This window comes from Dama dama, chromosome 30, assembly GCF_033118175.1.
Source record: "Dama dama isolate Ldn47 chromosome 30, ASM3311817v1, whole genome shotgun sequence".
In the NCBI taxonomy this organism is placed as follows: domain Eukaryota; kingdom Metazoa; phylum Chordata; class Mammalia; order Artiodactyla; family Cervidae; genus Dama; species Dama dama.
In genome coordinates this window covers 50,025,391-50,053,261 of record NC_083710.1, presented here as the reverse complement: position 1 = coordinate 50,053,261, position 27,871 = coordinate 50,025,391, and the positions used below count along the sequence as shown (strand labels likewise).

Here is a 27,871-nt window from a genome sequence, read left to right as displayed (position 1 = left end):
GAAGGCCAACCAACAGCAGGCTCGAAGTTTTTCCGCTAGAGAGGTTTACTAATATCCTGGAGGAGGAAGGAGCGAACCTCTGCTTAAAGTGTGGTTGTGCACCAGGGCTCCGAGCTTGACACTTTCCGCCGGAAGAGCACTATAGCGGGTCGGGATTCCGAGCAGGGAGGCGAGATGCTCAAGTCCAAGACTTTCTTGAAAAAGACGCGGGCGGGTGGCGTGATGAAGATTGTGCGCGAGCACTACCTGCGCGATGATATAGGCTGCGGTGCGTCGGGGTGCGCGGCGTGCGGCGGAGCGCACGAGGGGCCTGTCCTCGAGCTGCAACCCATGGACCGGGCAAGTAGCCTCTGCCCGCAGCCACACTACTTGCTGCCGGACACCAACGTGCTGCTCCACCAGGTGCGCCGATAGGCGGGCGGAGCCGCGGGCACCAATGTCCCACCAGGAGAAAGGGAGACAGGGACACTGAGACCCTAGGAGGAGCGTCTTGGGCAGCATTACGTACTCAGGGAGGGGCAACCCCACCGGGACCCATGCCTCCTGCCCCCAGGCCGAGGTTCTTTTTCCTTGTACTGGTTCCCCCCCCCCCCCCAATCTTTACTTTTTTGAGTTCTTGGAGTTATAAGAATTTTAGATACGTCAACTTTCTAACTCCTGCTGTCTCTTCTGCCTTAGATTTTAATGTCTGGAGGCCGGGGACCTGGGCTTCTGTGGCCTCCTGCCTGCGACCCCCAGGCAGCTTGTAAGTGCCTACGAACGAAAACCATGTGGGCCAACGTATTTCTTTATTAATGATTAATTCTACAAAGTTTTGTAGCTAGTTTGTTTACACTTTAATCGACCTGAAGGGTTTTCTGTTGCAAAATAGCTCCTTAGTTTAATGTACAGGTAGTATTAAAAAAAAAAAAAAACAACCTGCAGTTTTAGGTTCAACAGAAGCAATTTATGAATGAACACGGGAAAAAAATAACTATTTATTTATTTGTTTACTTAAAAGATTGATGTCCTTGAGGACCCTGCCATCAGGAATGTCATCGTGCTACAAACAGTTCTCCAAGAAGTGAGAAATAGGAGTGCTCCAGTATACAAACGAATCCGAGATATGACTAATAACCAGGAGAAGCATTTCTACACATTTACTAATGAGCATCATAGGTAGGGGGGAAATTACCTCAGTTATCAAGAAACTAGTACTAGCTAAATTGGGGGTTGAGAGTTCCTGGCTGTCATCTGTGACATTGTTGGAAGATACACTTTTAAGTTTCATACTTCTGGGAGTAATGTTTGATTCTTACACAGTTTACAGACCTTGCTAAGGTCACATAGGCATCGATTGGGTCAAAGCCAGAACCAAAGTCTCCTGGTTCCCAGAAAGTGGTAGGTCCTTTAATTTCCAAAATGTTTTCATTTTGAATTGGTTTTAGCATGAGTTGAGCAGTGGGATTTTTGGAAGATGAGATTTGCCTAGGTTTCTGATGTACCATGTTATATGAATAACCAACATAAGTTAATTGAATATAGGAGTTTGTGAAGGAGAACTTTAAAAATATAAAGCAGGTATATTCTTAATGGGCTCTTAAAAGTTACACTAATACCTTATAACTGATCACATTGATGACAGTAAGGTTAAGAAATACAATTCGTTTCAGATTCAAGATGTTTGTTTCAACTTATTGTGTGATCTTAGAAAATATGGTATTTATTACATTGGGCTTCCTGGGTGGCTCACTGGTCAAGAATCCGCCTGCCAATGCAGGAGATGTGAGTTCCATCCGTGGGTTGGGAAGATGCCTTGGAGGAGGAAATGACAACTTGCTCCAGTATTTTGCCTGACAAATCCCATGGACAGAGGAACCTGGCAGGCTAGTCCATGGGGTTGCAAAGAATCAGACACGACTGACGGATGGAGCATGCATTTCTTGTATTACATAAATAATTTATAATGAATCCAGTTTACTTTTATTAATCAGGATTTCTCAACGTTGCCATTATTGACCTATTGGACTGGGTAATTCTCTGTTATGGAAAGGCTATGTGAGGCACTGTAGGGTGATTAGCAGCATTCCTGGCCTATACTCACTATGCCAGTAGCAAATCCTCCCCTCACCCACCACCACCAATCCCATGAGCTGTAACAGCCCAGAATATCTTCAGATGTTGTGAAGTGTCCTCCAGTGGGGAGGATATCAGGGGCAATATCACCCCAGATATTGAGAACTGTTAGGTTAGACAATGGATTGGATAATGAAATCCCATGGGCATATACAACCTTAAAAATATTTAATACCTCAAATTTCTCTTCCTTATTCTAATATCCCAGACTTAAATATTATTTATGTAAAGAATATCAGTTAAGCACTTGTAGAATTCTTGTTTCTATTTCGTCTTTAAAATCCAAAAACAGGAACTTCACAGTTTTTTAGCACTCAGAGACTTAGTTTCTGTGGAGCATGACCATCAGATTTTTAATCCAAAGTTAACACTTTTCTTGGCTTAAGTGCAGCAAATAGAGCTTAGCAGTACTGGGGTTGACAGGAAGAATTAGGACACTCAGGCATGCTAAAACCAATTCAGAAATTTATGACCGTGTCCTTGATAATTCTAAAAACATTAACACATGTGTTTAATTTATATTAAAGCAGGTTTATTTATATTAAGTATAAAACTCTAAAATTGAACCTCTAACCTTTAAGAAGTAGGTAGAAGTTATTGTGCTGAATTTTGTAATTGTTCTTAAATTTAGCTTTAAAGAACAGATTTAAAGAAATAAGTATACTGACATTTGATAGCTCAGAGTTGGTAGACTTAGAAGGAATATGCAGTCATATCTGGGTCTTGTCTTTCATTCTCTTGATGGCCCTTGTCATGTATTGTGAGTTTATCATGGATAATTGATAGGCATCATGTATTTAATAACTACATTAATCATATGATCACAAGTCATCTAATCATACAATTGGTAGCTTTTAGGAATTTCTGTTAATCTACAGTTTGAATGAAATCTCATTATCAGACCTGTAAAATATTAGTATAGTTTTTTTTTTTTTAACAAACTGTTACTTTTTTTTAATGTCCCAACCTATAGAATAAATTCTGATATTGAGTTTTTCTTTTGATGAGATGAATTTATTTTAGCCTTTTATTATTCCATTAATAATATGATTTTCTTCTTTCCAAGCAAACTGTTGTCTTAAAGATATCACTAGAAGGATCTTATTTATTTCCTCTGTGAGGTATAAATGTGAATACATTCAGGGGAAAAGATGTATGTTGACTTTTAAGTTCAGTGATCATTAAGCATATATGTCCAAAGACTTTTTATGTGTGCTTGATTCTCTTGATTTCCATCTCTTTTCTTTCTGTTTTGCCCTTTTTATCACACTTAGAGAAACTTACGTAGAACAGGTCCAGGGAGAAAATTCTAACGACAGGAATGATAGAGCCATCCGGGTAGCTGCAAAGTGGTACAATGAACATCTGAAGAAAATGCCGGCAGAGAATCAGCTGCGAGTTATCTTCATAACCAATGACAGGAAGAACAAAGAGAAAGCCGCAGAAGAAGGGATACCAGCATTCACTTGTAAGTCTCCATGTAACCGGACTGTTAGTTCATGTTTGCAAATACATGCAAAAATTATCATCAGGCCCATGGTCAGATGTTCATTTCACTATGTGGTATTTTCATGGTCCTATATAGCTTAATGTGATATTTCTGTATTTTTTTAAAAAATTTTTCAACATTGCTGAGCTAAGCGAGTTGTGCCACCAGTGGCTGTTAATTTCCCTGTCAACCTTTGGAATGGGCTTAGCAATAAAAGTTCATAGACACACTTGATCCACTGCCTCTTGGGCTTGATCACCTCAGTAGAGAGGTTCCCTCCCCTCCAAAAAATTGACATGTGTACTGTCACAAATAAGATAACCCATGTTCTTCTGAATTTAAGGGGGATAAAAAAACACATTTAAATTCATCAAGAACAAAAAACTTATTTTTCAGGTGAAGAGTATATAAAAAGCCTAACTGCCAACCCCGAACTTGTAGATCGTCTTGCTTGTTTGTCTGAAGAAGGGGTATGTTCGAGTTTGCTTTATTTTGTTTTTGAGAAGTGAAAGATTAACATAGCCACTTTGGGATGTTAAGCTTATGATTACCGGATTTAGAAATTAGAATATCAGTGGGCAAGCTGGAATTGAAATAGGAGTTGGATGATAACACAAATGGCTGCAATAGGCTTTTGATCAAAATGGTGTCCCTAAAGTCTTGACTTCTATAATACCACTGTTCACTGATACATTCTCAGCAACCCAAGTAGGGCCTGGCACACGGTGGCACTATTTGTGTGATTAATCAGTGAAGGAGTTCATGGCTGGTTTGTGATAAGGAGTAGGTATTTGACAAAGAAACAAGTGGTGGGCCCTGGAGAGCGAGCATCCAGCTGTAGTGTTGATTCCATAGGAGGAGGGAGGGCTCATGAGAAGTAGAACAGGAAGGCAAGGGGCCAGATAGTGAGGACTCAGCCATTTATCCTGTTAGTAATTTTTAAACTATCATATAAAGGTCTCCCTAAAGGGCTGCTACTAAGAGAAGTTAGCACATAGGATTTTGGGCTCCCTGCCTTATACTCTTAGGCTGAAAACATTAAAGGTTGATGAGAGTGTGGCTAGTAGGAATGGAGAACAATCAGAAACGTTACTTATTTGGAAAACCACTCTAATCTCTATTATAAGATGATACATTGCATCTCAGCAAGATTAGAGGCAGAGGCAGGAGTAGAGGGTCACTGCAGTAGTGGATGTGAGAGGGAATCCTTAACCTTATTTCCTTGAATGTGAAGTGTGTTTGGCAATAACGATGTCATAGCATTGTTAGGGTCGTATGGTGATAATGTTCAGTCGCTAAGTCATGTCCAACTCTTTGCGACTCCATGGACTACAGCACCTTAGGCTTCTCTGTCCTTCACTATGTCCCGGAGTTTGCTCAGGTAATAGTAGTGTTAATAAAATTCTTATCTCAGTGCCTGGCACATAATTATGGTAAACGTAAATGGTAGATACTATTAGGTTTTATATAATAGTATATTATATGTGCATCCAATCTTTACAGCATTTTTTTCTCGGCCTGTTTTCAGCCAGCTACTTCACAAACCTAAATAGAAGTGAAAAAATAGAAGCTGGACTTTATTTTTAGAATACAGGTAATAGGATTACCCCATCTAGTATATATGCACTAGTTGCATGCAGCTGTTTAAATTTAATTCAGTTTACAATTCAGTTTCCCAGTTGTGTTGTTCACCTTTCAAGTGTCCAAGAGCCCCTTGTGCCTAGTGACTGCCATGTTGGAGATCACAAGAACACTTCCTTTATCACAGAGTTGATTTGGATAGCACTAAGTGAAGTGGATAGGTCTAAATGAAGAAACAGGAAGTAATCCAACATTGGTAATTCACAGTATTTGACTATGTACTCTGATGGAGTAGAGTAAATGTAGGATACAGTGAAACTGCAGTCAGTTCTATTATAGTACCTGTGTGTGTTCCCCAAAGTCACTGTGCCATGTAAAATTTTATATAATGAAAACTACAGAGCTTGGGCTTCCCTGGTGGCTCAGATGGTAAAGCGTCTGCCTATAATGCAGGAGACCCAGGTTCGATCCCTGGGTCGGGAAGATCCCCCGGAGAAGGAAATGGCAACCCACTCCAGTACTCTTGCCTGGAAAATCCCATGGACTGAGGAGCCTGGTAGGCTACAGTCCATGGGGTCGCAAAGAGTCGGACACAACTGAGCAACTTCATTTTAACTTTCACTTTCACAGAGCTTAAGGGAAAATGTGATTAGGGACACTCGCAGAAACTTCATGACGCAGTGGAAAGAGGATTATCTCAATTTGAACAGAAAGTTGTTACACCAGACGAAGATGGTGTGGCTAGTAAAACATGGTGATCTGAAGTAACCAGTAGGTGTTTGAGGCATGTGTTTGTGTGTGTGAATGTTTTGTGGATTCAGCTTGGTTCAGCTGGATGCAGTTTTCTGCTCTCACCTGGTAGTTCTCTAATTAACCAATTGCATTGGAACGCATTTGTGTTTTCAGAACAAGCATGATAGGAGAGCTAACCATACTTAGCCAAGGCATCCAACCCAGATTTGAAATGTCAAGGCTTCCTGATAAAATTGTATCTAAGTTGAGATGGGAAGGATGTTAAAGCAAGTTGCTTTGAGACAGAGACATTTTAGCTGTGTTGTATGTTAAAGGAGTTAATGACTAGGGGAAGAGCATTTCATGTGGAAGGAATAGCAGGTTAAAAGGCTCTGAGGTTAGAATAAGTTGGCAAGATGGAGAAACCCCTAAAAGTGTGGATGGGATGATGTAAGCAAGGGAGAAAAATGTTAGGAATGAAGTCAGAAATGTAGGCAGGGATGAGATCATCTAAGGATGTAGTAAGTCATGGAAAAAAATTGAATTTTAGTCCATGAGCACTGGACAGCTATTGAGCAGAATAATATACCTATTTCTCTGTTCTAAGGAGAATTGGTTAGAAGCAGGTGCCTCCACTTAGACGGATATTTTAGTATCCCTGGGAGACAAGACAGAAAATTGGATCATGGTAGCAGAAGTTAAGGTAGTGAGAAGTCAGATGTTGTGTGTATTTTGTTGATATAATAAATATTTTGTTGATTTTAGGATTTGGTCATAGATGGGGCTGTGAGGGTACAATTAGTTAATCAGTTAATTATTTTAATAGGTCATATCATTAATCTGTTTAATAGGTCATGTTCATGGTAGGTTTAATAGGTCCATATTTATTTTTAATAGGTCATGTTTATATGGTGGTGAGGATGTTATAGTACAGGGGGGAATTTGATTCCAGAGAGAAGAACAAAGGTCTTGAGTAGAGGAGAGGAAGTGGTGGATAGATGCTCATAGGTGAGCAGATTCAGCATGGAGAGATGAAGCGAGTCTCAATTGATTGCTTCCGGTTCTCATTGTGGAGGTGGAGGTCCCTTATCTGGGAGTGAGGAAGGAAGACAAGGAACTTGGAGAGTTAAGCAGAAGAGAAGGTATAAAGTGATCTCCTTAGAAGATGGGAAATTTAGGAAGTGGAGAAGTCTAAAGGAGCCAAGCGGTTAGGTTGTTGGATGTTGGAGGTCTCAGAGGATCCTGGAAGGTATTGCGGTGGATCTACAGCAGGTCCCAGCCTACCTCTGTCTGACTGCCTTAGCTGTTTAAAATAATCTAAGTAAAAAATAGCTTTTCTTGTGCTTTCAGGAACCACAGTCTTCTCATACATTTGAGGTTTCCTATTACCCTTTATATACTCCTGCCCGCTCACTTGATCACATAGCTACACACCTTCATTCGGGGAGGCCTGGATGGGGTTGGAGGGTTACACAGAGTTTCTTCTTCAGTGGCTGATACCAAAATGTAATGAAATGGAAATGTTTGTGTATGTTGCCTTAAGAATAAAAAGCATTTTTTTCTTACTGTGCGATGTTCTTTGAAATTCATGAGTTGTATCTACAGTAACATGGATGGTTGTTTTAAATACCTGATAGTGATAATAGTTGTATATGGAGCATACCAAAGACTCACATACCAACTATATCTCTTGGTTTGCTTATTTCACAGAATGAAATAGAAAGTGGAAAAACAATATTTTCAGAGCATCTTCCATTAAGTAAGCTACAACAGGGCATCAAATCTGGCACATACCTTCAAGGGACATTTCGAGCCAGCAGGGAAAACTACTTAGAAGCTACAGTGTGGGTCCATGGCGATGACGAAGACAATAAAGAGGCAAGTGTGTACCTAAATTCGTTTCACACTAAAATATTTTCTGTTCATTTTTTTCTTTCATAAGTGTTTCAGATTTTTGTACAAGAATTTAAATTTGCTTTATCCTCCTAGTTTGTGAGCTTGAAGTAAGTTATGTGAGAGGTCACAGATGATAGAATTAATCATTTTTTCAGAAAACTGCTTATTAAGGAAAAGAATTTTCTATTAACCCCTTTTAAGAGAATACAAATATAATCAATCAAAACCAAACCCCGCTATGGTGCCTCTCTTTTCTGCATTATGATCTATTATGGGAAATACTATTTACCTAATGTATAATTGCTCCAGAGGGCTTCCCACACTTTAAAGCAAACAGCAGTTATTTTGGGGTGCTCACTATTTGCCAAGTACTTGTCTTAGTGCTTGGAATTCTGCATTTCATTTAATTTTCAACTCTGCTTATAAGAGTAGGCACTCTTTTGTTTTACCAATCAGGACCCTGAGATTTAGAGAGATTAAAAATTCTGGTATTAATGTAAGAGTTATGTGGAACACATGAACACAACTTGTATTTTCTGACATTGTTTTTTCTATTTGATATTGAAAAATTTAGAGGGCAGAGGAAAGGGACACTGCAAGAAGAAAAAATATAAAGGAAGTGAAATAGAAACATACAGATATCAGAATATATCTCAGCTTCTTGAGGGCAACCTTCCCATTATTATTTCCCTTTGAAAATATCTGGGCATGTGTTCTTTGCTGTTCACACAGATAATCTTACAAGGACTTAAAAATTTAAACCGAGCTATTCATGAAGATATTGTGGCTGTGGAGCTTCTTCCCAGGCATCAGTGGGTAGCTCCATCTTCTGTGGTTTTACAAGATGAAGGTCAAAATGAAGATGATATAGAGAAAGAAGAGGAGAGAGAACGCATTGTATGAAACCAAGCAGGTTTTATTTTTTGTCTGTGTAGCTTTGAATAATTTGTTAATGTATTAGCTTTGGAGAAAATTAAACAAGTTTCATTGCTTTCAGATTTATGGAATAAAATTATAGTCCTATAGGTTTAATGTATGTCATATACATAGTTGATTTCTTTTCCTCTAGCTTAGTCTTCTTTTAAATTAATGTCTTATTGTGCTCAAATAAACAGGTTGAAATACAAAATACAAAAAGACTTAATTTGAGTATGAAACTTGAACTCTGACATTCAGGTATATGATCTAGCTGAATTAGGTTTGAGTAAATAAAACTTTCTTTTTTCTTCTTTTACAGATTTAATATTTTTCAAAATGTTTTTATGTAATGTTTATAATCCCCTCAACATAGTAGATGTACTTCTAGGCCCTTAAAAATAGGTCTGTTTAATAATTCCTTCTCTGTTACCGTATTTATTATGAAGAAAATGCTTTCCGTTGTTTTTTATGACCTAAAGTCTACCTGATAGGTATTTTTCCATTTTAGAATCATAAGAATGATACAAGTAGTTGGAATTCACAGAACATTAGTAGCTCTTCTCTTTATATGAATTATAATCACTACTTTAGAGTCTTACTATAACACTATCTTGACAAGGTCCAGGCCATAGGAGAGTATTAGAGGTGAAATACCATAGAGTTCTTTTGCTATTTCTAGTAAGAACTATTATTTATTTGGGTTTATATTTTGAATAAGACAAGCATTTAAAGATACATCCCTTTTTTTTAAAATGAATTAATAAGTACCACTCTGCTGATTGCTGAAAACTACTACTAAAATCCTATTAATTACCAGACCTGTGCATGAGCATGTGTGCATCTGTGTGTGTCAGTAAATCCTCACATTAAAACTGGAGAGTTGGGTTCTCACATGTTTATTCAGTTTTCTCTTTTTGATTGTTTTTTTTTTGCTAGTGCTTTATTATGGAACGATTTTTGTGGTTTTGTTTGGCATGCTCTTGCCTAGAATCTTGAAACATCAAAATTCCATAGTTTGATGTCATAATTTACTGCCTGAAAAAGTATTAGTGTCTGTATTCTAATTCTGAAGGGAAATTGCCTCATTACCCTCACAGGACAGATAACTGAAGGTTTTTACTTTTATTTTTACATCTCAGCTTAAGACTGCTGTAAATGAAAAAATGTTAAAGCCTACAGGTAGAGTTGTTGGGATAATAAAAAGGAACTGGAGACCATATTGTGGCATGCTTTCCAAGTCTGATATTAAGGAGGTGAGTAAAGAGCATGTTGCTATGTAATGGAAAATGATGTACATTGAATAGAATTTAGAGCCCTCACCTTGCCCCCATCCCCAGCCTTTTGTGTGTAAATTCTTTTTTCCTAATGTTCTCTAGTCAAGAAGACATCTCTTTACTCCTGCTGATAAGAGAATCCCTAGAATTCGGATAGAAACCAGACAGGCCTCTACATTAGAGGGACGGAGAATTATTGTTGCTGTTGATGGTTGGCCAAGAAATTCCAGATATCCAAATGTAAGCTTGAATTAATAATTTTATGTTAGAATATTTAACTAAAACTTTAGGAATAAACTTGCTTCTTTTACTGAAAATAGAATCTGTCTTTATATAAAATGCATGCTGAAATTTAGGAGAATTAAGTAGTACATCCAATCTGAAAATTAATCCTAGGAAATTCCAATGTAAATCATTTGGTTAATTTTATTCAGACTTACTAACAAGTAATTTTTGGTGACACTGACTACAAAATGAGTGTTTGAGACCTAAGTAGATTCTAATAAACAAATTTTGAAGCTAAGATATTTGAAGCAACTTTTAAACTTGAGAGATAATAGGAACTAAACAGAGACCTTGTTACGTGAGAACTGAACTCTCAGAAGGTCTCCACCATAAATCACTTGAGAAGTCTTGTCATTTTTAGCTTTAATTTACCTAGTGGTCATTCTTAAGAATTGTGGAGAAAATTTAGAAATACTTAAGTGGTCATGGAAAATGTTCATCCATTTAGTGTGATAATACAAATTAAGTTAATAAACAGAAAGCTGTAAAATGCACTGTTCTTATAATACTTTTTTGGTTTTAGGGACACTTTGTAAAAAATTTAGGTGAAGTTGGAGACAAAGAGACTGAAACAGAAGTTTTGTTACTTGAGCATGATGTTCCCCATCAGGCTTTTTCACAGGCTGTTCTTAGCTTTCTACCAAAGATGCCCTGGAGCATCACTGAGAAGGTATGTTGAAAAGAATTCTTAGTGACTTTATGAATTACTATATCTGACCTACTAGTTTTATTTGATTTCTGTATGTGTCTTTTAAAAACCATGTAGAAACCTTATTCCCCTCTTCCCTTGCATTTAGTTTGCTACAGAATGCTCAGGTTATCATGAAAATCATTTACTTTACTAAAAGACATTTCTAGGGGACAGACACTGGGTGATACCACATTTTCCAAAGGCAAGGGGTTCACAAATTATAAATCATGAAGTGTTGTTATCACTGAGAAATAAAGCTACTTTTTATTATAATTATTGTTGATTTTATAGAGCTGTGTTACATCTGTACCACCAAAATTGTTTATTTTTCAATAATATGGCATTTTTTAGGACATGAAAAACCGAGAAGACCTGAGACATCTGTGTGTGTGTAGTGTGGACCCCCCAGGATGTACTGATATAGATGATGCTCTCCATTGTAGAGAACTTGAAAATGGAAATTTGGAGGTATTTGTAATTACGATGACATTCTATTCAAAAATTGTTCTGGTCTTGAATTAATTTTCTTTTGACCCATTGTAGAATTTGTGAATTATTCATGTCAGGTAGAGTCTTGTAGCTGCAGAGAGTCATGGCCATGAAAAAGCTGAAATGGTAACTGTGACTGACGTCTTTTTTTCCTTTTAGCTGAATTTATCTCATTAGAATTCCTTTAGTACATTTACCCAGTTAAGCATGTTGACATCCTTTTTATCTTTTTAAGGTTGGTGTTCATATTGCTGATGTTAGCCATTTTATTAGGCCAGGAAATGCTTTGGATCAAGAGTCAGCTAGAAGGGGAACAACTGTATATCTTTGTGAAAAGGTAAATGTGGTAAATTTAAAGGGGAATTTTGATACATCTTTTCTATCGTCTGTTTTATTCTTAATAAAGTCATCTGAGGTGTTTGCTGAGGAAGGGAGAGCCTCAGTATTTAGTGAAATATATGTAATCACTTTGTTAATTGTGTAGTTTGTCATAATCATGGGCACTTTTGGATTCCGAAACAGTGGAATAGTATATGAATTAGCTAAAAGATATACATAGAATAAGGCGACCTTAAATCAGTGAAAATATTGCAGTGTTTTTTGTTACTTAGCCAAATAACAAGTAGATGTAGTTGATATAAGTTGGTGTGAAGTGTTAACTTGTCTTTGAGTAATTAATATTTTCCATTTTTTTTACATACAGTTAAGTCATGAGTCTGTTCTGTCACAGTTACTATTTCTTCTTTATTAAGTGTGCTCCCAGAAACTTACAGAGAAAAATTGTGAGAGTAGAAGGGAAAGTCAAGCTTAATTAACTGTCAGAGTTCTTCTGTGTACCTTTTTTCCATAAGAATTCATTGTTTCTCTTTTTTAAGGATGTTGAAAACACCATGGAGTTTGTGTGAAGCATTGGAGGAAGGTCCCGTTGTAGAGTTATTAGGGCTTGTGTCTGTTATCTAGTACAAACATTTTGTACAGAGCAGAGATTTCAGACTTTCAGGGCACAGCTAGGTGGGTAGTGTAGAGAACTTACACTGACATGAAATCCAGTTTTCTTTCATTGCTTTTTTTTTAAGTCACTCAGTCATTGTCCTGCTCCTTGCAACCCCATGGGCTATACAGTCCATGGAATTATCTAGGACAGAATACTGGAGTAGTTAGCCTATCCCTTCTCCAGCGGATCTTCCCAACCCAGGAATTGAACCAGGGTCTCCTGCATTGTAGGCGGATTCTTTACCAACTGAGCTATCAGGGAAGCCCGCTGCTTCCCTCTTGTAAAAATTGTATGTAGCTACTTCTCTAGAAATAGACTTTTTTTTAGATTTAACATTGTCTCAATTCCATTTACAGAGGGCTTCCCCCCCCCGCCCCAGAACATCAATGTTATTTGAGAATAGAACCTCAAATAAATGTATGGATATAGCTCATACTACTCTTATTTTATGTTTCAGAGGATTGACATGGTTCCAGAGTTGCTTAGCTCTAACTTATGTTCCCTGAGATCTAACGTTGACAGGTATTTATGCACGCTTCTTCATAAAAACATAGTATTTACTACTTTAACTGATTCCCTTTAATGAATACTGTCTTACTTTTCTCCATAGGTTGGCATTTTCATGTATTTGGGAAATGAATCACAATGCTGAAATCTTAAAAACGAGGTTTACCAAAAGTGTCATTAATTCTAAGGTTGGTTTCATGTTTAATATTTCATGTTGCACATCCTTTTTACTTTTAACAATGGTCCAGATTGTTTTGAAAAAGTTAGGCTTGTTAATAAGAAGTTTTTCCCCAGTGTTGCCACAAAATCTTGTTGTTTTCAGTTATCTGCTTAATTTTTGATGTTATCTAGAAATGAGTTTCGGAGAAGGCAATAGCAGCCCACTCCAGTGTTCTTGCCTGGAGAATCCCAGGGACGGGGGAGCCTGGTGGGCTGCCGTCTATGGGGTTGCACAGAGTCAGACACGACTGAAGTGACTTAGAGCAGCAGCAGAAATGAGTTGATGTGGCAATTTTTCTGTCTTCAGAAACTTTGAAAGCCTGTATGCTTAGGTGACCAAGTAGATTCTTTTAGTCCTAATGTAGGAACTCCAGTATTTGAAGTTATCCCAATTTATAACTGGTTAGTATTTTAAAAGATGGTGTGTAAACCATCTTCTTGCTCCTCACGTTTTTTCACTGAAATGATATAAGCCACAGTTGAATTCTAGTAGAACTAGTCTGAAATTGATGTTCAAACAGAATTGAGCCAGATTACATTTCTCACTCCTTTCCTTCTTTTGTACCTTTCATCCAATTTTGCTTTGTTCTTATTTTGCTCTGAATCTTCCTCTGATGTCTGTGAAACCCTCTTTTTTTTTTCCTGATACAAAATTTAAATTTTATTTTTTTTTCTTAGTTCATGGTTAATTTTATTTATTTATTCATTTATTTATTTATTTTAATTTTTTATTGTGGTTTTTGCCATACATTGACATGAATTAGCCATGGATTTACATGTGTTCCCCATCCCAATCCCCCCTCCCACCTCCCTCTCCATCCCATCCCTCTGGGTCTTCCCAGTGCACCAGCCCTGAGCACTTGTCTCATGCATCCAACCTGGGCTGGTGATCTGTTTCACCCTTGATAGTATACTTGTTTCAATGTTGTTCTGTCTGAACATCCCACCCTCGCCTTCTCCCAGAGTCTAAAAGTCTGTTCTGTATATCTGTGTCTCTTTTTCTGTTTTGCATATAGGGTTATCATTACCATCTTTCTAAATTCCATATATATGTGTTAGTATGCTGTAATGTTCTTTATCTTTCTGGCTTACTTCACTCTGTATAAGGGGCTCCAGTTTCATCCATCTCATTAGGACTGATTCAAATGAATTCTTTTTAACGGCTGAGTAATATTCCATGGTGTATATGTACCACAGCTTCCTTATCCATTCATCTGCTGATGGGCATCTAGGTTGCTTCCATGTCCTGGCTATTATAAACAGTGCTGTGATGAACATTGGGGTGCACATGTCTCTTTCAGATCTGGTTTCCTCAGTGTGTATGCCCAGAAGTGGTATTGCTGGGTCATATGGCAGTTCTATTTCCAGTTTTTTAAGAAATCTCCACACTGTTTTCCATAGCGGCTGTACTAGTTTGCATTCCTACCAATAGTGTAAGAGGGTTCCCTTTTCTCCACACCCTCTCCAGCATTTATTGCTTGTAGACTTTTGGATAGCAGCCATTCTGACTGGCGTGTAATGGTACCTCATTGAGGTTTTGATTTGCATTTCTCTGATAATGAGTGACGTTGAGCATCTTTTCATGTGTTTGTTAGCCATCTGTATGTCTTCTTTGGAGAAATGTCTGTTTAGATCTTTGGCCCATTTTTTGATTGGGTCATTTATTTTTCTGGAATTGAGCTTCAGGAGTTGCTTGTATATTTTTGAGGTTAATCCTTTGTCTGTTTCTTCATTTGCTATTATTTTCTCCCATTCTGAAGGCTGTCTTTTCACCTTGCTGGTAGTTTCCTTTGTTGTGCAAAAGCTTTTAAGTTTCATTAGGTCCCGTTTGTTTATTTTTGCTTTTATTTCCAATATTCTGGGAGGTGGTAGCCCTCTTTTTCCAGTGATCTATTTTCTAAGTTTACCTGCTTTTTCTCTCCTTTTAACATCATTCTTTTCTGATTAGCTAGTGGTTGGAAATAAAGCTTAGTGTGAAACTGACAAGGAGTCATGTGTGAATGATTTAAATTTTCCTAGATTTGTATTTTTAAATCAGGTGAGTTTATAATTCTCCCAAAGTTGGTTAGTGTAGCAAAATTTTATATGAAAAAAAGTAAACGTGTAACATAAAACATTTTTAGACAAGGAACACTTAGCTCCTAGTGGATAAGTTGGTTCTCCCAAGAATCTGTCCCGATCTGTATCACCTAACTCTTTTTTACTATTCCTGATTTTTATTCATAAAACTATTAAAAAAAAAAAAGGCTAAAAAGCGGCATTTTTCCATGAGGAGGGAAATATAGGAGCAGAGCAGAAAGCTGTTTGTTTATTTGGATTGTAACTGGAAATTAATCTTTTCTACTATGACTTTCCAGTTCTTAGATTAAATATTTAATTTGGGATATTTAGTAGATTTCCTACAAAACATGATGTCTAGACTCGTACAGTTTTATTATTTGTTGTGTGTAAGGAAGTACTGGTCATCTGGAAATGATTTCACTTTATAGTCGTTATCAAAGAATAATCTAACCTTCCTTTTATCTTATTTTAATTTTTCCTAAGTATTTATGAATTAAAAGAACAATGAAAGAAATGAGTGTTTAACAGTTCTACCATTTTATTTTGTTTTAATGTAAGTTTGCTTATGTTGTATAATGCATCAGATAAAAGTTAATGAACCAGAAATCATTGGTGTGGAATATAAATATTATAACTAGGAATCTCTTTTGTTATTGATTTTAGGTTTTCTGAAATCATGGATATTTTATAGTGGAAACATAAACTTCCAAAAGTAAACCAGATTTTTATAAGCATTTGTATTAATATATGGTTTCTTTTTTTAGGCTTCCCTTACATATGCTGAAGCTCAGATGAGAATTGATTCAGCAGCCATGAATGATAATATTACTACTAGTCTCCGTGGACTAAATAAACTAGCTAAAATTTTGAAAAAAAGAAGAATTGAAAAAGGGTACATTTCAAAAATATTAAGATTTATTTTAATTCACCTATCCTGCTGTTACGATAACTTGTGAACTCTTTATGAAGTGTTTATCATGGACAATGAACAATTATTTAATAGGCTGAGTAGGGACTCATAAGTAGATATTTTCTATCTCTTCTAGCTACCTTTTTAAATATTAGCAACTTGATTCTGGACTGAAGTTTGTTCAGGAGTTCTGTTATGTTGCAGACCTTGATATGTCTGAGTTAAAGATCTTGAAGAAATTGTAGGAAGGGAAGATCTTCTTGAGACTTTTCTATGGCTTGTTCCTGATTTTAATTAGCAATGAATTTCAAGACTGAACGTTGTTTTTCAGATGTTTCAATAAAGACAAATGAAGTCCTTCTTGCACTTAGAGTTGGAAGAGATTTTTAGAGCATGTTTAATCCAACACCTTCAGTTTTTAAATGATTAGGGGTTACATTGAAGCAGTCTTACGAAATATCTGACCACTAGTGGCAGATTCACATCTTTTAGCTGTTATATATCATTGCATTTGCCTGACTGCAAAGGAGTTTTAAGGAATATCCACGTACCCAAATCTGTTGAAGTAGTCAGAAAAAATTTGATTCTTGAAAAACATCATGAACTGTCAGAGTAAAGCCTTGAGCCTTTCATATGTTGGTCTCTGGATGCCCATGCCCATCCACAGTGGAGTCACAGTGGTTACTGAAAGTGGTTTTGTTGGGTAGTGCAAACTCTAGATCTCTACTGTTTTCATAAGATGTGCCTATTAAAGCTAAAATTCAAGAAGATTAAAAATTCAGTTCCTGAGTCACACTAGCCATATTCCAAGTGCTCAGGAGCCACATGTAGGCTGGTGGCTACCATATTGGATAGGGTGGATTGAGACCATTTTCATCCCTGCAGGACGTTCCATTGGACAGTGGTGGTGTTCTAGGTATTTATGCTGAGCCACCCCTACCTAACTCTGCTCATATTTCAGTTTCCTGGGAATTTTCTTATGATCCTAAATACTAAACTGGAAACTGATTTGAAAAGAAATTGAAAGGATAATTTGGATGAAGTAAAACCCAATGAAAACTTTATTGCTCAAATTTGTCATTAAGATGTAAATAAGATCACTATAATTAGATTTCTTTTGTAATGCAAAACAACACATTTTTTCATCATATTCATTTATTGAAAGTTTATAGTATGCCAGGTATCAGAAGAAGGTTTATTGTAAAAGCAAAGTGAATAAAACCAATTAAAACTATTTTGGCAGTTTTAAAGTAAGAGATGTAGATTTGTATCTATGTAGGTTGTGATTAGGACAGAAAAGCTATTTATTTAATTTGAAAAACACTCTGTACTTCTAGTTTTGAAAGTAGATACTCATATACTGGTAAAACCTATCATTGAGTCTTCCCAGTCTTAGGGTGAATAGAGAAAGCAATCAGTTAAAAAAAATGGTTACCTTTCACCTTCTTAAAGGATACGTTTTGTCTTAAATTATATCTGTCATATGTCTATCTTAAAGGATAAGCATTATGTTTTAAATGTTCTGTGAAGAAATAATGATCAAAATATGATCAGTATACCTTGCTCTTTAGGTCAAGCTGTATTAATTAATACATTAATTGTAGTGTAGAACCTTGTTGTATTTCTCGAGTTATTTGTCATGGAAAGAAAGGCATATTTGTCAGATTCCCTCTCTAGTATTCTATAGTTCTTGCAGTAAAGGTGAGTCGGGGAAAAAAGGACTTGGAATCCCACTTGCCCCAACTCAACTTTTCCCCTTCTTTGTGATTGTCCAAAGTTACCCAGCCTCAATGAAATTCTTAGGTTTTGGTTGATTTGGAGCTGACCGGATGCAGATAGGTTCATGGTGTGTAGAAACACATTATGCTTGCCTTGTGGGAATTTACTTTTCAAAGAAGAACTTGCCAAATCTTTAGTTGAGCTGTGCATGTAAAGCACTTAGCCTGGTGTGTTATCTGACACGTAGTACTCGGATACCAGTAGCCATCAGTATCTGTAACGTGAGTTGTGGTTTATCAGTCTTCTCATTGACTGGTTGAGTGTATGTGGAAGATACTTTTGAACTGAGGATCTTTTGGTGTTACTCATTGACCAGGGCAGCTTCCCTTTTGCCTTTTTCCACCATCTGTCACCCTAATACATTGTTTCCTGTAGTAAATGAAATACAATTGATTGCGTTCTTTATTTATGAAACTGATCAAACCCTCTCATTTTGGGTACAGAAGACATTCTTTATCCTGAGAAACATAAGGACTCATTTTGTTATATTGCTGTTGTCCTGCCTTTTAAAATGGATTTTAGAACTGTAAACTGTTAGGCCATCTGTGAAAATATAAAGGAACATGAAAGTTAGCAGGTGGTCATAAAGCTTTCAAAAGAGAAACTGTCAACATTTGCTTTAATCATTTCTGTTTTAAGAGTCACTTCCAGAGTTATATCTGTTACTGCTCACAGAACTGATTCACCTCCTTATTTTATTTAGGGCTTTGACTCTTTCTTCTCCAGAAGTTCGATTCCACATGGACAGTGAAACTCACGATCCTATAGATCTGCAGACCAAGGAACTCAGGTATGCAATTTTTTTGATGGGTAGTTGGTAAGATTTTTATTTTAATATAATATTTTTCATGCATTGGAGAAGGAAATGGCAACCCACTCCAGTGTTCTTGCCTGGAGAATCCCAGGGACGGGGGCGCCTGGTGGGCTGCCGTCTATGGGGTCGCACAGAGTCGGACATGACTGAAGCGACTTAGCAGCAGCAGCAGCTAGTGTATATATTAATAAAACGTTTGTACTCCCAAATATCTGTTTTAGTGGAGTTATAATTTCTGTAGAGAAAAATAAACATGATTTTACTTTCTAGTCTCATATAGAACTCAAATACCTTATTTGTATTATAGAAGAAAACTTGCCAGCTTCATTTGTCTTAATGTGTGGTGTATTAGAACTTGACTAGTAATAGTTACGGTAAGTAAAAGAGGATTGCCCTCATTAATTTCTTACATATTTAATAGAGAATAATAGAGAATATATTGTGATAGGACAGACCTAGGCCAAAACCCTGGAATTTGAAGTCACACTGCCTCAATTTGGATCCCATTTCTGCCAATGACTCCAGACAAATTATCTGACCTCTTTACACCTCGATTTATTTGTAAGTAAAATAGAATTGGTAGTGGTACACACTCATAGGGTGATGTGAAGAACAGTCAGAGGTTAATTCTTGTTATTGTTTTATTGATTTGGGTTAAGGTTTAGGAGGCAAGGGCTTGCCTGGTGGCTCAAATGGTAAAGAATCTGCCTGCAATGCAGGAGACCTGGGTTCGGTCCCTGAGGCAAGGCTGATTTTGATTAAGTCAGAGTTGGGCCTCTTTCTATACCTATTATATAAGGTGATTCTGAAATTAAGCATGCATTTACATTTTTCTAGCAGATGACCAGGGATTAAAAATGGGATTATACTCAAGTTTGTTAGTTAGGACCAGGGTGTGCTTTACAGCTTTAGAGCTACGATTTAAAAATACCTTTGGGTGAACTATGCAAATAAGCCTAATGTTAGTAGGAACAGTACATCCACTACCAAGGGCTCTTTTGAGGAAAATCTTGAATCTTGTTTTACCAAAGTAGAACATCACCCATCTCTTCTTACCAAGAATAAAAACCACATTTCTAAGAGATTGTCCCCATACTTTTAAAGACATGTTTGGAAGTCTTCCTAATTAAAAAAAAAAAATAATATACTTCAGGAGTCTTGTCAAGAAGTTATGTTGTTAAAGAAGGAAACATGAGTGACAGATTAATAATGCATGTTCAGTAACTTGGGAGAAAGCCTATTAAACAGAACACAAGGACTTACCTGGTGATCTAGTGGTTAAGAATCTGCTTGCCAATTCCGGGGGCATGGGTTTGATCCCTGGTCTGGGAAGAAGATTCCACATGCCTTGGAGCAACTAAGCCCATGTTCCACAACTGCTGAGCTTGTGCTTTAGAGCCTGCAGGCCACAACTGCTGAAGCCTGCCCACCCTAGAGCCCATACTCTGCAATAAGAGAAGATACCACAACGAGGAGCTTGTGCACCACAACAAAGAATAACCGCCACTCATTGCAGCTAGAGGAAACCTGCTCACAGCAATGAAGACCCAGTGCGGCCAAACACATAAATAAAATTATTAAAAAAACAACAGATCACAAATCATTTACTGTGTTTGATGAAAAACAGTATCAAATTGGTTGAGTTTTGAAGTCAGGTCATAATGGGCCCAGATCCTGTTACACTAGTAATTCTGACCTCTAGTGAGAGATTAATGTTACACATCTTTAGTTTTCTCATCTACAAAATAGGACTAATACCTATATTCATATGTATATACATATATGTATATGTATGTATATACATGCACACAAATCACAATGTAAACAGCACTTACAGCACAATGCCTGGGACATAATAAGCACCCAAAATAACTATTTTAAATATCTTTTCATTTGGGGGATTTGTCGGTGAAAGTTTCCACTTTTTTTAAGCCAATATTGATATGACCTAAATAGCTGTTAATTCTTAGAAAACTGTATTTCTGTAGATACAGAATTAAATAAAAATCTCTTTGGACTCAGTGTAAAGAGGTGAAAATGCTTACGATTTAGATTTTACATGTTACTAGAGTTAGTAAAGCTTCTGTTTTTTAATGCCGCTTGTAAAATATCCTTTAACATAAGATTTACTCATGCAATAGGTGAATTGTAAGAGATTTGTTAGCATAGTAACTGAGAAATGAAAGGGATGTTTAGTTCTTAAAACTATGCATGTGTATACACACATGAATGTTTGCATAGAAATTTTCATTATCTCATTGACAGAAAAAAATAACTTGTGAATGATATATAGAAGTCTCATTTTTTTTCCTTATTTAATGTCTTTTCATTTGGCAGAGAAACAAATTCCATGGTGGAAGAATTTATGTTACTTGCCAATATCTCTGTTGCAAAAAAAATTCATGAAGAATTTTCTGAGCATGCTCTGCTTCGAAAACATCCTGCTCCTCCTCCATCAAATTACGAAATTCTTGTTAAGGCAGCTAAATCCAAGGTATGGTTCCATAGCTAGAAACATCATCTGTATTCATGTTGTGATGTAGTGTTTGCACTGAATAATCTATAGTCCTATTTCCATAAAAGTTTTGTTGTTTCCTGATGCAAAAATGTGCCAGTAATTCTTTTCATTAAAGAAATCATCTAACTTGGGTATGGTCATCTCTTCACACATTGAAATCATTTACCCTATACTAAAGCCAGATGTTCTAAACTACGTTACTTATAATATCCTGAACATATTAAACTTTTCCATATCTCTGTGCTTTTACGCATTTTCTTCATGCCTGTGTTACTTCATGTCTCCTCTGAACTGCCGACCTCTTAAGACTTAGTTGTTCTTTTTCCTCTTTATCTTCAACTCATTTCAGTCCTCTTTATTTCACATCCCTAAGAAAGAAGTCCATTTTTGCAAACATGAAAAAAAGGAAAAACATAGAAAGGGGAACCCATTTCCTCAGCCCCTTATACCCCCTGCCTCTGGTTAGTAGACTTTTATTTAGACATGATTACCCCTGCTTTGGGGGTGACTATGGCTTACATTGGTTTTCTTTGGGTCACTTGCTCTGGTTTTCTTTGGGTCACTTGCTCAGGCCACATCTTTCCTGTCTGGAAGAGAGGGAAGAAAGGGTGTTGGATCTCAGAGCATTATTCTAACAGGAGGATGCTGGTTTCTCATTTTTCAGACCTTTATGGTGGGCCGGCTCCTATTGTATCCATTAGAACAGTATCAGCTTCTCCTCTCCTCCAAGGCTTACTCTGTAAATTGGAGAATTTTCTCTTATTGTCCTGTTTCTTTGTGTGACCTGGGTAGAGGAAGAAGTTTATGTATTTTTGCCTCATCTCACAAAGTAGAATAGGCAGTTAACTGCTGTATCATCATGTTGAGCTGTAGTCACCAATGCCTCTGGCCTTTACTTCTACACTGAATGGAGGAAAAGGGTCTGTAGAGAAAATCCCAACATGTGGAAACGGAACCAGACCTGCTTTGATGTTTTCTACCCCAGCAGAGATTAGGCAAGCACAGCTGGACTTGGAGAGGTAGCACTACTGCTCCCACTGTTCTCTCCCCCTTGAAACTTCTTGAGAGTGTTGGTACTTCAGTACCTTCAAATGAATTCAGAAAAATTTAAGGTTTGATACTACACAAAACCACTATGACTTTTACTAAATTTATTTTCAGTTCTCCTAGGTAAGGATAAAAGGCATAAACACTTATCACCTGGTCAGAAGACACAATACTTTTTCAGCCTGATAAGTTATGTTTTGAAGACATGGCTGGTACTGACTTTAAAATGTTTAATTTGATCCTTTTCCCCTATTCTTTGGGCTTCCCTGGTGGCTCATATGGTAAAGAATCTGCCTGCAATGCAGGAGACCAGGTGTGATCCCCGGGTCAGAAAGATCCTATGGAGAAGGGAATGACTCCCCACTCCAGCATTCTTGCTGGAGAATTCCATGGACAGAGGAACCTGGCAGGCTACAGTCCATGGGGTCCCAAAGACTTGGACACAACTGAGCAACTAACACTTTTCCCTGTTCTTTATTCACAGAATTTGGAAATTAAAACTGATACAGCCAAGGCTTTAGCTGACTCTTTGGACCGGGCAGATTCACCTATTTTCCCTTATCTAAACACGCTGTTAAGAATATTAGCAACTCGCTGTATGATGCAAGCTGTTTACTTCTGCTCTGGAATGGACAATGATTTTCATCACTATGGCTTAGCATCCCCAATATACACACATTTTACTTCACCCATCCGAAGGTACTTTTTCTCCTTAACAAATGAGAGATAGAAAATATTTTGAACTGTAAAAGGATATTTAAATGCTAATATGGCATGATTCTTATTTTTTCTTTATGTGTCATATAGATATGCAGACATCATTGTTCATCGGTTGTTGGCTGTGGCTATCGGAGCTGACTGTACTTATCCAGAGTTGACCGACAAACACAAGCTTGCAGATTTATGTAAAAATCTCAATTTCCGGCACAAAATGGCTCAGTATGCTCAGCGTGCATCTGTGGCTTTTCATACCCAGGTATTTGCCTTCTGTCACTAATGTTAGCAGAAATGAAGTTTTGTTCACTTTTAATTTGACTGCAGATTTTTTTTTTCTTAACTTCAAAATACTTTAAGGTAATCTTTAATAAGGTTGTCTGCTCTTTTACAGTTATTTTTCAAAAGCAAAGGAATAGTAAGTGAAGAAGCTTATATTCTGTTTGTAAGAAAGAATGCTATTGTGGTATTAATTCCAAAGTATGGTTTAGAAGGTACAGTGTTTTTTGAAGAAAAGGACAAACCAAAGCCACGGCTTATATATGATGATGAGGTACAGTATTTCTGATGGTTTTATTTTGGGGTTTTTCTTTTGGTGGGAGTGGGGAACACTGTCTTCAGTAGGTTGCAAGTGGTACTCTAACTGGTAAAATTATTTTTGTACCCTACAGAATTATATGCCTACTAAGCTTAGTGTTTTACTCACAACTTTTCGCCTCAGTATATGTTCTCCTATACAAAAGTTATTAATTTCTTTCTACTCTATAAAGTTTTCCCTTCTAAGGAAAACTTGAATTATGCTTTGTTCCTGGTGGACAAATGGATTAAAGTAAAGGCATAAATGTCTGTTGATAGCCCCAAGAAGGGAATTTTTTCATCCAGTTCCCAGTGTGTTTTACCTGACACACTCCCTACTTCCCTGACTTTAGTAGAAGTACAAAACAAATTCTGACCAATTACCTGTGTGCCCCTGTACAAGACCAACAATTTGCTAATTAAAGGGTTGAGAATCCTGCAGTTGATGAATAATATATTGGAACCACAGAGCGAAAGGGAGAAGTGTGCACATAAATAGGTCATTTGTATGTGAGGGTGTTAGATTAGAGGTTTTGGTTATGTTAAACACCGAGGTGCTTATTAAATATTGAAGTTATTTTTAAACTTAAACTTTTAATTTGGAAGATAAATTATAAAGAATTAGAACCAAGCCTCAAGTGGAAGAAAGCAATTAAAAATAGTAAAATGTGTTTTGTTTAGATACCATCACTTAAAATAGAAGATACAGTATTTCATGTATTTGATAAAGTTAAAGTGAAAATCATGTTAGACTCATCTAATCTTCAGCATCAGAAAATCCGAATGTCCCTGGTAGAACCACAGGTAAGACCAGACTTACACTGTTCATGTTGTGGTGGAATAAACAGTACATATTTTGTGAAATGAGTGATACAGTCCTGAGGTATTTCTGTTTAGTTATAGAATCTTAAAAGTTGTGTGCAGGACAGGTATCTACAGAGGAAATCCTGTTTTCTCACTGATTACCCTAGGCTGCGGGAACCCAGGCACCTGGGCTGCTTCTGAGTTCCTTGGTTCCACAAATGGAATCCTGAGATCTGCCTAGTTCTTCTTCATTTTTACGTTTTGAAATCTGCACTTTTGAAAAGCAGTTTAAAGTGTGATTCACCCTAAGACATTGGATCTTAACCTTGGTTCTGCCCCCACCACACCTGCGGCCTGTAAGGCTGACAGTGGCTCTCAGTGGGAGAAGCTGAATGTGTTATGGCTAAACACACTCTTCCCAAATGACAGGCTTCTGTCTGTTGAGATCATGTCTGCTGTTACATTCTGAACCACTATTCCTTTGCGTGTGATATACATACATATGTACATTGTATGGAAAACCTACTGTTTCCCCTTCCCTCCACCATCCCTCCGTCTTTTTGAACCTCAAAGTGTCAGTGAAGAAGAAGAAGATTAGATTGAGGTTTCTTCCTTATGTTACGCTTTTACTCACCTGTTCTTCCCATTTTGCATTACTTTAGATACCAGGAATAAGCGTTTCTGCTGATGCTTCAAACATGGACATTAATGAACCAGAGAGAAAGAAGAAGAAGCTTCAAAAATAGCTACAGTCAACAACAACAAAAAAACTTCAAGAATTGGTTTCCTTTAAAACAAAAAGAATCTTGAGAGAACACTTGTAAACCTAAGAAGTGTCTGATCCAGTTTGTTACTTCTAAGTACATTTTAATAATTTTTAAAATTTGCATTTTTATTGAACCGTTGACTGTGTCTGTCCCATCATACTGCTTCCTTTCAGGATTAAAGAACTATTTATGCAGAAAAACTCAATTGAATAACCATCACTTATATAGTGGCAGGATAGCAACTGAGGGATCTGTGAAGATCTCTGAAAGGGAGCACTCACCTGCTCACTGAAGAGGAGATGAATCTTGCATAATTTGATTATTTACTATTGACAGAAAAAAACTAATTTTCCTATGAAGAAAATATAACATTTTTAGAAGCAAGGAACAATCTAAGTCTTGAAAGCTGTCACTGTATTAGATGGCAATTTTTAGATTTCAAGACAGTGAAGTCAAGAGCTGTCAGGGAATTCAGCCTGTAATTTCCTCTGCCATCTTTAATTTACCTCATGTTAGGGCATCCCAGGTGGCATGGTAGTAAAGAATCTGCCTGCCAATGCAGGAGACTCAAGAGACGTGGGTTCAGTCCCCAGGTTGGGAAGATTCACTTGAGGAGGAAATGGCAACCCACTCCAGTATTCTTGCCTGGGAAACACCATGGACAGAGCAGCCTGGTGGGCTACAGTCAGTGGGGCAGGGGGTGGTGGGGGAAGGGTCACAATGAATCGAACATGAGCAACTTGCACATGATGGCCACAACTTACATAGTGTTCCTCTACTATTAAAAACCTCCTGCATTTTATTAGTGGTCCCTAAACAGATGTGCTTTTGAACTGTGATGTTGGAGAAGACTCTTGAGAGTCCCTTGGACTGCAAGGAGATCCAACCAGTCCATCCTAAAGGAGATCAGTCCTGGATGTTCATTGGAAGGACTGATGCTGAAGCTTGAACTCCAGTACTTTGGCCACCTCATGCGAAGAGTTGACTCATTGGAAAAGACCCTGATGCTGGGAGGGATTGGGGCAGGAGGAGAAGGGGACGACAGAGGATGAGATGGCTGGATGGCATCACCGACTCGATGGGCATGAGTTTGAGTAAACTCCGGGAGTTGGTGATGGACAGGGCGGTCTGGTGTGCTGCGATTCATGGGGTAACAAAGAGTCAGACATGACTGAGCTACTGAACTGACTGAACTGAAACAGATGTGCAGATGGTGATTGCAGCCATTAAATTAAAAGACACTTATTCCTTGGAAGGAAAGTTATGACCAACCTAAACAGCATATTAAAAAGCAGAGACATTACTTTGCCAACAAAGGTCCGTCTGGTCAAGGCTATGGTTTTTCCAGTGGTCATGTATGGATGTGAGAGCTGGACTATGAAGAAAGCTGAGTGCCGAAGAATTGATGCTTTTGAACTGTGGTGTTGGAGAAGACTCTTGAGAGTCCCTTGGACTGCAAGGAGATCCAACAAGTCCATCCTAAAGGAGATAAGTCCTGGGTGTTCACTGGAAGGACTGATGCTGAAGCTGAAACTCCAATACTTTGGCCACCTGATGTGAAGACTTGACTCATTTGAAAAGACCCTGATGCTGGGAGGGATTGGGGGCAGGAGGAGAAAGGGACAGAGGGTGAGATGGCTAGATGGCATCACCAACTCGATGGACGTGAGTTTGGGTAAACTCCGGGAGTTGGTGATGGACAGGGAGGCCTGGCGTGCTGCGATTCATGGGGTCGCAAAGAGTTGGACACAACTTAGCGACTGAACTGAAACAGATGTGACTGGGAATTTGGTGAAGGAAGGTGAAGTAGAATATTATCTGACTGGGAAAATAGTTATTTTTTTAAATACCAGATAAGTATGATCATCAATCCTTGACCTTCAGTTCGGATATCTCCCTGAAAATAACAGATTGGGATTCAAGGAAAGAGATGGCACTAAATGTCACAGCATGTTACTTATAAAAAGGGCTTATAAAATTGCATATATATATATATATATATATATCAGATTACGCAAGGAAGGAGGGGTTGTATGAGGTCTGACTGAAGTGTTGCTGTTTGGTGTGCCAGTGACAACTGCTTTGCCAACCACAAAGATTATTAATGATAAAGTCGGTATTTCCAAGAATATTTTGGGATAGAGATACCCTAAAACATTTCACTTTGCTCATTCAATTTCCAAAGTACTGACAGTGTACCAGGCTTGTCACCAGTCAAGCAAACAATCTCTGCCAGAGCTTGCAGGGCACTGAGGGAGAAAACTAGTGCACACACCCAGAGGTGTAGTAAGTGGGAGCAATGACAAGATGTACAGTCACCCAGGCACACAGTGATTGTAAATACATTACTGACCCAGGGATTTCTGCAGAAATGACCACCTGTGGCCAGAAATTTGTTATGGAAGTGAATATTGAAACGTTCCAGGTAACAAAAGATGTACTAATATATCTCTGGTCAATAAGTTGATAAAATGAAAACATCCATCCAGTGTGGCAGAACTTGTTTCAGTCAGAAGAAAAGAGCCATGAGTGAACTGACCCCTAGAGTGCCGGTCAGCGAGCCTTGTCTATAAAGGCCAGTCATGTCAGCCTCCACCAGCCGGGTGGTTTGTGTCTCTCTACCCTTCTGCTCTTGCAGCGAGAAGGCAGCCATGGACTGCTCTCTGTTGATGTAAACAAATGAGCATGGCT

General features: G+C 37.7%; 1 protein-coding gene, 1 long non-coding RNA gene and 1 other non-coding gene across 4 annotated transcripts; 2 read left to right on the top strand and 1 right to left on the bottom strand.

Moving 5' to 3' along the window:
- Nucleotides 1-43: 43 nt before the first annotated feature.
- On the top strand, nucleotides 44-25,313 carry DIS3 (DIS3 homolog, exosome endoribonuclease and 3'-5' exoribonuclease). Of its 2 annotated transcripts, none has more exons than XM_061133607.1 (21): nucleotides 44-402; nucleotides 1,001-1,158; nucleotides 3,390-3,583; nucleotides 4,001-4,074; nucleotides 7,628-7,795; nucleotides 8,546-8,710; nucleotides 9,871-9,984; nucleotides 10,108-10,245; nucleotides 10,814-10,960; nucleotides 11,333-11,449; nucleotides 11,706-11,807; nucleotides 12,922-12,986; nucleotides 13,075-13,159; nucleotides 16,016-16,143; nucleotides 18,644-18,730; nucleotides 21,092-21,248; nucleotides 22,804-23,018; nucleotides 23,127-23,295; nucleotides 23,428-23,586; nucleotides 24,291-24,413; nucleotides 25,076-25,313. In XM_061133607.1, the coding sequence occupies exons 1-21, from the start codon at nucleotides 175-177 to the stop codon at nucleotides 25,157-25,159; spliced, it is 2,877 nt and encodes a 958-aa protein (XP_060989590.1). In that variant the 5' UTR covers nucleotides 44-174; the 3' UTR covers nucleotides 25,160-25,313. The 2 variants fall into 2 exon arrangements, with proteins under 2 accessions (XP_060989590.1, XP_060989591.1); XM_061133608.1 differs by lacking the exon at nucleotides 44-402 and adding an exon at nucleotides 703-745.
- TRNAY-AUA (transfer RNA tyrosine (anticodon AUA)) lies at nucleotides 5,597-5,668 on the top strand. The gene has a single exon. It is a non-coding gene; the product is annotated as a tRNA-Tyr (tRNA).
- On the bottom strand, nucleotides 21,267-22,789 carry LOC133049540 (uncharacterized). The gene is made up of 3 exons (XR_009691359.1): nucleotides 21,939-22,789; nucleotides 21,792-21,859; nucleotides 21,267-21,640 (listed from the first exon to the last, which is right to left on the bottom strand). It is a non-coding gene; the product is annotated as an uncharacterized LOC133049540 (long non-coding RNA).
- Nucleotides 25,314-27,871: the final 2,558 nt, after the last annotated feature.

Coding starts and splice junctions, on each gene's coding strand:
- DIS3 (XM_061133607.1), top strand. CDS start 175: ATGCTCAAGTCCAAGACTTTCTTGAAAAAGACGCGGGCGGGTGGCGTG. Junction 11,450..11,705: donor TTGAAAATGGAAATTTGGAG/GTATTTGTAATT, acceptor TATCTTTTTAAG/GTTGGTGTTCATATTGCTGA. Junction 13,160..16,015: donor AAAGTGTCATTAATTCTAAG/GTTGGTTTCATG, acceptor TTCTTTTTTTAG/GCTTCCCTTACATATGCTGA.